Source organism: Colletotrichum godetiae, assembly GCF_030913485.1.
Source record: "Colletotrichum godetiae strain CBS 193.32 chromosome Unknown BDP55scaffold_10, whole genome shotgun sequence".
In the NCBI taxonomy this organism is placed as follows: Eukaryota; Fungi; Ascomycota; class Sordariomycetes; order Glomerellales; family Glomerellaceae; genus Colletotrichum; species Colletotrichum godetiae.
The window spans coordinates 534,649-548,031 of NW_026851258.1; the positions used below are offsets into that span (position 1 = coordinate 534,649).

Consider the following 13,383-nt stretch of genomic DNA (forward strand, 5'->3'; position numbering starts at 1 on the left):
AACTGTTAGTGTAGTTTAATGACGCGGGCAAAGGCGGGCACCCGCCTCTGTGGAGGAAACTACTGTCCTATTTCCGCGCCACTCTTTCGTCCCTTGGAAAACTTTCGATGAAGCTGCAGAACGTAGTGTCGACTCTTGTCTGCGCGGTTTTCTGGAGTGGTGCACAAAGAAAAGGCTTGGCAGGTCTTAGCCGCTGAAGGCAAATCAGTCTCTCTTCATCGAAGTCGGTATGCGAGTTCCCCCCCTCCGTTGGACACACGAGGTTGAGGCCCCCCCCCCCGCCTCTCCCCGCCGTTATCGCTAGTCTTACACCGCGATACCCGTTCCGGCGCCGGGAAGACTTCTCGGTTCCGGATCCGGACGAAAGAAGGAACTACCGACCTTGTCAAATGACGTCCATTGGTAAAGTTCTTTTTTTGCATGAATTTTTTTTCTATCGTCTTGAACAGAAAACTAGGATGAGACATCACGTCCGTTGGACACGCGGCGAGCGAGATCGATGCGGCGTCGCCTTTTCCGGCGTCGTGGGTGTGTGTACTCGGGAGTTGTAAGGGCCGGGGCTTTTTTTTCTTCTTCCCGTTCCTCTTCTTCGAGAAGTTCCTTGGGGCTAAGAGGTGGCCTTGGGACTAGAAGGGCGGGTGGAATTTCCTCTCGACTTCCGTTGAGCGTGTGCGAGTTGAGACGTGGAGCGGTCTTGTGTTGTGGCGATACTGAATCCGGCGTTCAGCGTTCGTCATTTGGGGATGGTGAGGGGTTTTCTCCCGACCTGGAAAGCCTCGCCTAGAAAGACCAGGTCTCCGATTCTAGAAGAGTTTGGAGAAGGAAGTTCGCTGAACGGTGTCGTTCGACACGTGATGGAACGTACCGAGACGGTGTACGGGTGCGGGTGTGTTACCGTTTCCGGCGGTCTTGGATGGGTTTAGGGATGAACGGCTGTTCGTTTCAGGGTGAGGCTGAGGGAGAAGTGGTGTCGTGGTTTATCAGCCCTCGTTGAGGATGGGTTGGCGTTTTGAGTGTGCTGTTCTTGGTGGGATGCTGTCCTTGGGGAGGGGTTTGAGTCTCAGCTGGAGATGTACCCAAGTCTGAGTTTTGATGTTTTTCTGTTCCGGGTTGAATGGCTTCTTGGTGGTGGAGGCTATGCTTTCTTGTGTTACCTTGCCTTTGATATCCTCTGTGAAAAGCTTCGGCGGCACGGAGTGCGAGGTCAAAGGATGGGAGGCACCGGTGCTTTGAAAGAGGGGAGATTTCTAGTTCCAGGTTTTTGGAAACTTGCAGTCTACGCCTTTTGACAAAGTGATGTTGCAATCTTACGTGATGGATAGTGAAGTCCAGACTGCCCACCCGGGACTATTCGATTTATGGGCATGTACAGAGAGATCCATGGCCAAGGAATCTTGTCAACTCTCTAATACGACAAGACTATCTCAGAATCTCGTGGTTCAGATTCCTCTCGTTTGATCCGTTTAGAAAGCCCAAAATTATGGGTTTCATTACTGGCTTCGCTTTATATGTGACATACTCCAAGGATTATACGTCTTTGCATGACTTGTACTTCACACACTAACCCCTCAGCTTTCGTTTGATCCCAGATTCGTCCAGCATCGTTGTCCGATGAAGAGCATTTCACCGATTGTAAACCTCTTCGTGGAGGGGTCGAGACACATCTTCCTATCCGTCAAACTGAGATATAACTCAATAGGGGGGCTCTTTGATTAATAGTTCCTTATTTAAATTTAATTACCCTAAGTTGTAACTTTTTATTGTTTTCTAGTTTGCCTGGGCCTGGCCTCAGAGCCCGATCGGTCTTGGATAGCATCCATCCCTCAAGGTAAAACACATACCGCTGTTATAATATTTGCGCCATACGAAAACGAAATAATTGCACAATGCCCCTAGACTCGTATCTAACACAATGAAGTGATTTTAATGTGCGTTACCCAATACCACTCCAAGGCACTTGTACTTGTCTTGCCCCCGTTGTACATCTGCTACTACCCGACTCCGTTCTCCTGTCGTGGCCATACCTGCCAGTTCTGAGCCTGCAAGTAAGAGCCGGGCATTTGCAAAAGGCCTGATGCTTATATTCATAGCCATGAAACTTGACCATGTTCCCAATTCTTGTGTTGACGGAGCTCGCGCCACGTAACCGACTGACCGAACAAACAACGCTCACCTCGCGGAAGTACTTCCAACTTTTCCAAACCTTTCATCGATGTCTGTTCCATCAGCAATGGACCAAATGCCTACTGGTACCGCTGGTGGTCATACAACAACTGAAGCAGTGCTACATACATCATTTTCACGACCTATAATGATATTAGATATACTGACATGTGTGCCACGAAACTGGCAGCGACGCCAGGAACAGATGAAGATATGAGTCGGCCTGCAAAAGACCTACATGCCGAGCCGATCTCGATGGGGGAAGATATAATAATCGTGCCTTCCCTACCTTCCCTGTGGTCCCTTCATCCAATATCTTTCCCACTGCCTGGGTAAACACACAGATAGGAAAGACCCCATACAGACCCCCTCAAGTCTATTCCTGTCACCAGCCAGCAGGCGCCCCTTTGGGGGTCAGGTCAAAACTGGCTGGGTGGTGGAGTAATTCGAGTCCACAAGCCTAATCGGTGAAGGCTTCAAGAGGTCCCGTGTTCGAGTCCCAGCGTGTACACCCAGAGATGTAGCCCCCATTCGCCACGGGGGGGAGGGGGGGGGGGGGGGGGGGGGGGTGAACTCTTTTGATTTTTTGTAGGTTTTGAGATTGGAAATGGATTCGTTTTGTGCCCTATGTGGGTAGAAAAGTAGTCGTTAAGGTCGATTGTAACTTTTCCTTCCTGTAGATATTGTAGGAAGGTGTACGTGGCGCGGCCGTGGATTCCTCTCGAAGGAGAACAGGAAAGAGAGGGCTTGGAGGATGGGGGATGGAAGCTCTGGAGCCGTTTGCAGACATTAAGGAAGGCCAGCCGCCGCGACCAGGGGACGTTCCTGGTAATGCAGTCCACGAATCCGCCTCGCCTCTCATATTTCATGTTAGATGTGTCGAGGGCCATGACGTTGAAATATAGACCCCGTAGCCAAGAGAAAAGAGCTCAGAGAAAGAGTAGGAAATTGAGACGTGCTTTGGCCTCAGTTGGTGATATTTATGTCGTTAGGATCGTGGTCCGACACCCGCCAGTAACGTGTGAGCTTAGCATAACAACCTCGATGCAGACACTAGCCCAGAGACAATTAATACAAGACCACTATATGAAAATATATGCTCTAATTCGTGGCAGTGAGGACTAGCATCGGCGTATACATCCAGAAGATCGGCGCGTCTATCGTCTGACTCGTCTCCGAAAGAGATAGGAAGGAGTCGTATACGGAAACCTAGTTATCTAGTAAGTAGACGTAGATATACGACCAACTCTGCCACAGGACGACGTAATAAGATCTCTTCATGATGCCACTATGGCGATGACATGTTAATGAAAGCCGAGGAATATTGGACTCATCGAAGATGTTCGCAGTATGATCAGGTACACAAACCAACAATCGTCTTGCTGAAAAATCAGAAGCCTGGTAACGAAACACACCATTCCATCAAGACAGACAGAGTTCTCGCCTCGGCCGAGACTCTCGCCGTTTTCAGATCCAGCTAGATAGATATCCTCTCGTTAAGAACATCCTTGTGATCACCGACTCCATGGGACATCAAAGCGACTAAGCAAACATGGACATGACAATTTCTTGAATCTCACTCCTCACGGGTCTCTGAGACTTGATATCAATGAGAGACTCGGTCAACAGAGCCATAGGGCCTCGTTCCCTATACTTCGACTTGCTATTTCTGGGCCGTTGAAGTTTTCAGGATCTAGTAGAATGGTTCGCTTACCCATCACAACTACCCCTCGCTGATAAAATTGCCTTGACCAAGACAACCTTGTATCTTGATGAGGATAACGGTATTGCGAATTATATCCAAGAGCTCGGCAATAATAAAAGGCCTTCCGACGAGTTCGAGAACCCTCATTTCCCGCCGACTCAGGAAGAGCTCTGCTTCAAAAAGCTGTCTTCTGAGCCCCTCATAGCAGCCACCTAGAACTGCAAACTTCCAACGGCAAATCCAACCAGGATATTCCCGCCTAAAGCCCGACGTCCCAAAGACCGTCCAAGATTTCAAACTTTCCTTCAATGATGGCCCCGTCTCAGCCCAGAGGTAATCAACAGACCCGCAAGCCGGCCCATTGCGCTCCTTGGTCCAACATCACCGAACTGTTCAACCACTTCCAACGTCTACAAGAGAGCCACTCTACGCCAAAAGAATACAATATAAGTAAGAGACGGGCCTTTTTCCTCCCCTTCGGTTCCCCAGGACCCAGAACCCCCCTAGTCAGTCATTACAAACATGTCAGATCTCACCAAGCTAATCCGGGGAATCCGATCCGATCCGATCCTGTGTTCCCCCCCGCAGAAAGCGTGTGATAAGTCACGTCAAATATGACACCGGGGGCCGGTCTCCGTCGACAAAATATGTCATACCAAAGTCTTGGCCGTATATCATCCAATGCACCCCCGTCATTGCCACGGCGAAACTCTATGTTAAGAACAAGACCAGGAAAATGACATCAAGAGCTTATCAATCGTTTGAAGTGAACAATTCTAACTTTTAGTTCGCATCAGAAACATGGGTGGGCCACTCTCGGAATCCAAGAAAGGAAAAATTCAAAGATTTAAAAACACAGAATTTGCAAGAGAGAAAAAAAAACAACAACCGGACGAACCACTGTCAGACTGTGTTAGCGAACCGAATTGACTTCATACTTCCCGAGGCTCCGTATTTTGCTCTGACTAGCAAAACGTCAAGAAAGCAAGCAGGTCCCCGGCACGAGCCCGCATGATGTCAGTTAGTAGGCTCGTTTGTTGCAAACACCACCTCATGCGGCGAATTAACTGTATCCTGTCAACGGCCCAAAATAAGCATAGAAAAGACACGAAATACCATTCTCCAGTCTTCATCCGACTCTGGCCCGGGTGTAGACTATGTCGGCATGGTAATGGGCGGACAACGGCTTTGGATCTGCAAAGTGAAGCTGCATGTACCAAATTGCTTCTCAGTCCCAGTCTCCAGAACCTCCGGTCCGGACTCTACGTTGCGGACTTCTTCCACAATGGCATCAAGAACCTCGGCGTCGTTTGACTTGGCGGGACATTCATGCCAATGATGGGAATCGACGGAAAAGTAGAAACCACCGAAAACTCAATCCGATCTCTTCGGTACGCGGAAGAGCTTTCATCAACCACACGAGCGACCTTGCGTACTTGTATTTCTTGTAATACCGAGGCAAAGCAGACGCGAGTCAGGAAGCTGGGATGCCAGCTTCAGTTGTCATGGTCGACCTCATCGCACCCTGCGCCTCACATCCAACCTCACACATGGAAGGCCTCCATCCAATATTTGGGTCCGGGCGCCATTCTGAGCCTGATACATGAGTCTCTTCTGCCACCGAGACACGTCACTTGAGGCTCGGCTTCGCCTCCGGACCATCACCATCACTCGGGCTTTAAATAGTCCAGTCCCGATGAGCCCTCCACATGCCGGGCAAGGTGGTGCCCTGATCGCGCGTTGAGCGAAAACAAGCTTCTGAGGCCTGCCACCTGTGGCTTTCCCGGGCTGTCCTCGATGACATCGGCAAACTTTTCGCCTAGCGGTCATAGCATTGAGTTGCGGGAGGCCCCTTTACCCCAGGCCGTCGATCACACTCACAAATAATATCCCATCTGTAACGTAAAAGTCCGCTGTAGTGGAGGTCTCAGGGGGAAAGAGAAAGACGGTGTAAAGTCGCTGAATACCAGTCGTTGCAATAGCCGACGGCTGACAGTATCGTTCCACCAACCAGCGCCGCAGCGGTGGATGCTCCAGCCACGCCGCAGAGACGGGCTCGCCGACCATTCAGTCGGGACACCCGCGCTGGAAGAATGCGTAGGCGCGCCGGAGGAGGCTGTAAATGGAGCCGAGATCCGGAGTCACGGCACTGCAGCGCGTTAGGGCCTTCACCTATGACCAAAGAGCCGATACCTTGTTCTTCTCGTCCGAGCATTTCTTGAGCGGAATGAAGCGATTGGAGGTCGAAGACGAACACGATGGCGATTTCTAACGCCAAAATTCCTGAGGCTGACAATTTTCATCTCATGTCCGCGGCTGGGAAGCCTGGGAGAGTGGCCGAACTGGATCCGGGCCGTGGATGTTGGTTCGCTGTCCGAGTCAGAAGGTTCAAAAACCCGTGTGGAGAGGGCCCGGTTGCCGCCCCTTCAAGCAGGTGCTAATAAACGAGCGTTGGGCCGATTCATAGGCGCGTAGCCTGTAGGGCAAAGAGGTCGCCAATATTGTTTGATCCCTTCTTCTGTACGGAGTACAATGCAGTCCTCGTGCCAACTGGTAGTGTAGCCACTGGGGCTGATGATGGCTGAGGCTCGGAACTGGCCGCAGGCGTGCTGAGTAGCATCCATATAGCAAGTAGTACCTAGGTAGGTAGGTAGGTAAGTATTTGAATTGGAGCGAGGCGTACGCAGCCGCTCGCTGGTCTGGGGCAAATTCCTTTGTGTCAGCAGTGGTAAAGACGTGCTAGCACCCAGAAGAGTTGAACTGTTCATCCATCCCGTCCACCGCCAGATGTGCTATGCAGCGATGCAAGACGTGGTGGGTGCACCGCCTCAGCCCCAGTCGATCAGCCCCAGCCCAATCTTACTATTTTTGGGTCTCCTCCTGACGGATCCCCGTATCCGAACTGGGCAGAGGCAACAACAAACAAGATGCAGGTAGGAGACAGAAGGTCGAAATCTTGAATCTCTCATCTGGTTGGGGGGTACGTACGCCCACGACGTAAACCTCGGATGGAATTCCGTCTTGTTTGATTGCTACTGCGACAGCAAGTGCGGCGAGTGAGCAGGAATGGCTTCGTCGTGGTCAGGCGAAGCAGAAAAAAAGAGAAGACAACGAGGGAGGGCATGATGGTGACGGACGAGCTCGAGACATTGGGCTGAACGAATGTGGCCTTTGGGCCGTGTGTTGGAAACATGACAGGAAAAGGACGATTGCACCAGGTTCCAGGCCATTGACGAGTAAAAAAATACAGGTCCAAGACGGACGAGCAAGCATGGGCTTGTCGTAGTTGTTCATGTCGTTGTCGACTGGCGGTGCCTGTCCATGACGATGAGTGAGAGAGAAGCTGGCGAAATTTGGCTACCAGCTGGCAAAGCTGGAAAGCCAAGGCGCTGGGTAGGGCGAGGGGCACGTTTCAGAATGTTCGTAGAAGCCGCAAGATCCTGGGCGACAAATGGGCCGTTAAGAGGTACACGCGTCTCACATAGATGTGGATGGTCGTACGAACGGCGCCACTAACAAGCCAATGTCGTTTCTTTGAATGATCGTTGCTTCAGTCAGGGTTCGCCATACGGTGAATACGCCGCCTAGACTCTGCCACTCTGGAGTCTGACGGGACTCCTGAACAGGTGTTGGGGCGGCTGTGGCTCTCTGCTTCTGGGCCTTCCAATTTCATGTCTTTCTTCTGTCAATGCCCTGAGTGATGGGGCCCCTGACAGCCCTCGGCTTGGAACACCCTTGGGAATGCTTGTCAGCTTGCTGGGTTCTGTCTCCCGTCAGCTTTTTTTTCTTGCTCTGTGAGGTGCTTACTAGGTAGCTGCAGCGATCCTGTACGTCCTGACTCTCTCACACTCAGCACTGCAGACTGCAAAGTCTGACGGGCGTTTGAGTCTGACAGCAACGATGAGATGGAAGAGGGGCCGAGGAACGACAATGAGGCGAAAAGTCTGCCGAACATAAGCCACTGTTGCTGTTCCTTCCCGCTGCACTGCTCGTTCCTCTTCCCAATTGGAACCAAGGATGATGGCTGAATTATTGGTGGTGGCACGACAGATGCCGGCAAGGGGACGGCGTTTCTTTTAGCTTTCGCCTTCTCCTTTTCCTTGCCGGCGCGTCCATCCATCGCCGCAACATTCCCCTAAAGGCAGCCCGTCACTGAGCCAGGGACAGGTGTGCTTGGCCGGCTCTGTTCGTTGTTGCCAACTTGCTGGTTCTGTTGCTGTTGCATAGGTGCATAGGTACCCTCCTTCTGCCGAAGAGCATTGCTCAATGCTGGCAGCAAATGGGCGTTGATTGCGAGGTGTTTCTAGAGGTCGATCCCAACCCCAAATGGACCGATTGAAGGTGCAAGGCCAAGGGGTATACGAAATGCAAGGGCCAAGGGAGCAACGGCCGGGGGTTTCGGCTTGGGGGATGCGTGACGTAGTTGGATGCGGGCCCGATTTTTATTTTCCCAAGAGTGCAACCTTCGGAGACGTCGAGGGTGGAAGTGCGATTCGACTGGTTGCCGGCCAGCTCGTGATGAGCATCGGCGCGGTTCTTGTCTTGGTTTGCTGCACTGCTGCTGGCTGGTTAGCAATGGCTAGCGACAGCAACCGCGACCATCCGACCAGGTTGCTAGGATCCATCATGAAAGAACCTGACAGAGGGAAGAAAAAGATGGAGGGACAGGGTTGGCGACGGTCCACGGCATTGGCTTTCCTGGCTGGCACACGACTGGGACCAGGACCACCTGCTGGCCTGGGGATGAGACTGATGCCAACATTGCCAGCCCTTCCCAGCCAGTCCGTCCGTTGTCTGTCACTTGCGCAGTAGTGCACTGACGTTGAGGTCTCCGAGAGGTGAGGTGAGGTTAAGTGATGGGTGTGCTGCGTACACAGTAAGGGTTGCCCTTCGATCCGTATCAAGGAGAGGTCTTGCTTGCGTCAATGGCCCCTTGGATGTCCATGGGTATGCCGACTCCGGGAGACGGGATGATGATGCTGGTGCTGGTACTGGTGCCTTTGCTCGGTTTGTGTTGTTCTGTTGTTCATCGTGCAGCAACGCGATGCCTGGGCTAAGCAGCGCTAAGCCACAGCTTCCCCAGTCTGTTGACGTGAGGTGAGAATATGGAGCAAGCTAATGAAAGGGGACCAGAAAAAAAAGAGAGAGACGCGAGGTACCTTACCTTCATTTTGCTGCAGATTATGGAGCAAGGTACCTTGGTTTTCTGTGTCTACGGTGCCTTGGCTCAAGGTGCAGGAGGGAGAAAGAACGAACGGCAATAAGGTACTCCGTACAGCACAACATACGTAGCTAAGGCAGGTAAGTAAGGTAGGTAGGTACGAATATTCATAGTCGGGAAGGAGGAAAGCAACACCTAGTCTCATCTCGTCGTTTGTACCTCGTCTCGAGGAAGCAGGCCGGGGAGGGATGCAAAAGTGACTTCTCCTATTCTCATGCCGCACCATCTCAATGTACCTTTTGTCCTTGAATTTGGTCTCTCTCTCTCTCTCTCTCTGCACTGCTGCAGCAACGGAAAGAAAACTGTCTGCTCGCTGCCGAGTCCCCATCCTCATCTTCGCCCACCTCAGCCCAGTCGGGCCAATCCTAGAGCTATTCTCATCCATCCTTACTACCTCAGCCATCCTCTCCACCTGGCGCTTGCACGCTCGCTCTCACCACCCAGCTGCAAGTTTCTGGTTCCCACCAAGCAAGGCCGCCAGCCCATCAGGACCCTTTTTTAACCATTTACTGCCCCATCCTGCATCATCACCCTCTCCCCTTCTACTCCTCCTACCCCCAGCCCTCCATCCATCCTCACCTCTTTCTCTTTTTTTTCCCTCCTTCGCTTCACCAATCGTTACTGGGGTTGTGGCTTTCTCGGCCGCACATCTCTCTAACCTACTGCGTCTTTGTTCGCGCTCAACGCGTGACACAACCAACCCGACCTAGGCTTCTCTGCTCGAGTCCCTCGGCTGACGATATAATCAACCCTACCTAATCCCACCCTCAACGAAGCAGGAAAAAACCCTTCACATCGTTCATCGCATCCATACTAGCATCAGCTACTTCTGAACTCGCCTCTAGTAATCATGGCGTACCGCGGGGGGCATGAAAACGATTATGATGGCGGCCACAATATGCAGGACCTTCCGCCTGGATCTGGCAGAGGAGTAAGCTTCACCTCGCGCAAAGTAGTCTCAATTGCTAACCTGACCCTTCTGCCCAGTACCACCTGCCACCTCAAGATGAGGGAGTTGACGAAGCCGGCCAATCACTTCTGAGAGACCCTCACGCACCTGCTCCCTACGAGAGCCACCTCGGAACTGGCGAGACCCCTGGCCGCCCAGTCTCCGCATACAGTCTCACAGAATCATACGCTCCTGGTGCCGGAGCTCGGACACCAGTTCCTGGCGAGACAGCTTTCGCTTCTGGCTACAGCAATGAGCTCGACTCGGATGCTGGTGGTTTTGGCTACGGGAACAGACCTCCCTCCACCGTGGACGCCGACGAGAGCTGGACCCGCAGACAGCAGCCCGGTAACCAAGGTGGCGGTCTGAAGCGTTACGCGACCCGTAAGATCAAGCTTACTCAGGGTTCCGTCCTGAGCATCGACTACCCGGTTCCCAGTGCCATCAAGAACGCTGTCCAGCCAAAGTACCGCGATGTCGAGGGCGGCAGCGAAGAGTTTATGAAGATGCGCTACACCGCCGCCACCTGCGATCCCAATGACTTCACCCTCAAGAACGGTTACGATTTGCGCCCGAGAATGTATAACCGACACACCGAGCTCCTCATCGCAATTACCTACTACAACGAAGATAAGGTGTTGCTCTCCAGAACTCTTCACGGTGTCATGCAGAACATTCGCGACATTGTCAACCTGAAGAAGTCCACCTTCTGGAACAAGGGCGGCCCGGCCTGGCAAAAGATTGTCGTCTGTCTGGTTTTCGACGGTATCGAAAAGACCGACAAGGCCGTGTTGGACGTTCTCGCAACCGTCGGTATCTACCAGGATGGTGTCGTGAAGAAGGATGTCGACGGAAAGGAGACGCTCGCTCACATCTTCGAGTACACCTCTCAGTTGTCCGTTACACCTAATCAGCAACTTATCCGTCCTGTTGACGACGGCCCTTCTACTCTCCCCCCCGTGCAGTTCATTTTCTGCCTGAAGCAGAAGAACAGCAAGAAGATCAACTCTCATAGATGGCTTTTCAACGCCTTTGGCCGCATCTTGAACCCCGAAGTCTGCATTCTCATCGATGCCGGTACCAAGCCCAGTCCTCGCTCGCTGCTCGCGCTTTGGGAGGGCTTCTACAACGACAAGGATCTCGGTGGTGCTTGTGGTGAGATTCACGCCATGTTGGGCAAAGGTGGCAAGAAGCTGCTTAACCCCCTGGTTGCTGTCCAAAACTTCGAGTACAAGATTTCCAACATCTTGGACAAGCCTCTTGAGAGCTCTTTCGGATACGTCTCTGTGTTGCCCGGTGCTTTCTCCGCCTACCGCTTCCGTGCGATCATGGGTCGCCCGCTGGAGCAGTACTTCCACGGTGATCACACTCTTTCCAAGATCCTTGGTAAGAAGGGTATCGACGGCATGAACATTTTCAAGAAGAACATGTTCTTGGCCGAGGATCGTATTCTTTGCTTCGAGCTGGTCGCCAAGGCCGGTCAAAAGTGGCACTTGTCGTACATCAAGGCCGCCAAGGGTGAGACCGATGTTCCCGAGGGCGCTGCCGAGTTCATCTCTCAACGTCGTCGTTGGCTCAACGGTTCCTTCGCTGCCTCTCTGTACTCTCTCATGCACTTTGGTCGCATGTACAAGTCCGGCCACAACATCATCCGCATGTTCTTCTTCCACGTTCAGCTCATCTACAACATCCTCCAGGTTATGTTTACATGGTTCAGTTTGGGTTCTTACTACCTGACTACAACGGTTATCATGGATCTTGTCGGTACCGCTGTCACCTCCGACGACCCCGATGTGGCCCGCAGCGGTTGGCCCTTCGGAGACACTGCCACTCCTATCGTCAACGCTCTTCTCAAGTACCTCTACTTGGCCTTCGTTATTCTGCAGTTCATCTTGGCCTTGGGTAACAGACCCAAGGGTTCCAAGTACACCTACATTGCCTCTTTCGTCGTCTTCGGTCTGATCCAATCCTACATCCTGGTCCTTTCGATGTACTTGGTCGTTCAAGCCTTCCAGAAACCCATCGGCGAGCAGATCAACCTCGACTCCGGCGAGGACTTTGTCGCCAGTTTCTTCGGAGGTACAAACGCAGCCGGTGTCATTCTCGTTGCTTTGGTTACTATCTACGGCCTTAACTTCATCGCTTCCTTCATGTACCTCGACCCCTGGCACATGTTCACCTCCTTCCCTCACTACCTGGTGCTCATGTCAACCTACATCAACATTCTGATGGTCTACGCCTTCAACAACTGGCACGATGTGTCTTGGGGTACAAAGGGTTCAGACAGTAGCGAGGCTCTGCCTTCCGCACACGTTACGAAGGGCGAGAAGGATGAAGCTGTGGTAGAAGAAATCGACAAGCCGCAAGAAGATATCGACAGTCAATTCGAATCGACGGTGAAGCGTGCGCTGGAACCTTTCAAGGAAGCTCCAGAGAACGAGAAGCCGGACATCGAAGACTCGTACAAGTCTTTCCGTACCGGTCTGGTCGTGTCTTGGCTTTTCTCCAACACCTTCCTCATTATCGTCATTACGAGTGATAACTTCAACTCGTTCGGCATTGGCGTAAGTACAAATGTCACAAAATACGTGTTGACTACCAAGCTAACTCTCATTCCTAGAAAACTGCATCAGCACGTACTGCTTCCTACTTCAGCTTCTTGCTGTACTCTACTGCCGTTCTGTCACTGGTCCGTTTCTTCGGATTCTTGTGGTTCTTGGGCAGGACCGGTATCATGTGCTGCTTTGCCAGACGGTAAACAGACACAAAGGGGAGATTATCCAGACAGGCGCCGAATATCTCGAAGCATGTTGGATGTGTATCAGAGGGAAGACTGTACTCTTGCCAGCTTTGGCTCATTGCTACGAATCTGCCGGTGTTTTTACATTCTGGGTATGTGTCAAGTAATGAAGGACACGGGACTCAGCAGATTCTTGATGAAGTGGGCAGAAGCTCAGTAAAAGTAGTTTCGATTAAGCAGCATTCATGGCGTTTTACATGGATACAATACCTTACGCTTAGTATCAGACAATGACAATGACTTCAACTTTATCTTTCTAGTTTACAACGAAGGATAGCCAGAGACACGATGATCGAAATGGAAAACATTTGATTTCACAGACTTGTGGCTGGTGACCGAGCGGTAAACGGGAAGAAAAGAAGCTTCCGCCCAACTTTGGAGGCTGCATGTAAGCGCGCGGGTATTTGCCGATCAGGGTACATGAGTGTTGGGTTTTCGGAAAGACCCTCTGTTTCTCCATACGCAGCCTGAGATCATTTTCGTCCTTTCATATCTTCACCTGTTCAGACCGGTGTTGTTCAACGACTCGGACCGGAGGCAAGAGG

The 13,383-nt window shown here is 51.9% G+C and overlaps 2 protein-coding genes across 2 annotated transcripts; one reads left to right on the forward strand and one right to left on the reverse strand.

The window, feature by feature from the left end:
* Nucleotides 1-453: 453 nt before the first annotated feature.
* Nucleotides 454-1,382, reverse strand: BDP55DRAFT_629385 (uncharacterized protein; the record flags this gene model as incomplete). Its single annotated transcript, XM_060572014.1, has 4 exons — nucleotides 454-710; nucleotides 866-953; nucleotides 1,077-1,227; nucleotides 1,312-1,382. 4 exons carry the CDS (start codon nucleotides 1,380-1,382, stop codon nucleotides 454-456), a joined length of 567 nt encoding a protein of 188 aa, XP_060432530.1.
* An 8,334-nt stretch (nucleotides 1,383-9,716) lies between these two features.
* BDP55DRAFT_31803 (chitin synthase) lies at nucleotides 9,717-13,046 on the forward strand. The gene is made up of 2 exons (XM_060566744.1): nucleotides 9,717-10,020; nucleotides 10,077-13,046. Exons 1-2 carry the CDS (start codon nucleotides 9,940-9,942, stop codon nucleotides 12,996-12,998), a joined length of 3,003 nt encoding a protein of 1,000 aa, XP_060432531.1. The 5' UTR covers nucleotides 9,717-9,939; the 3' UTR covers nucleotides 12,999-13,046.
* The last annotated feature ends 337 nt before the right edge of the window (nucleotides 13,047-13,383 follow it).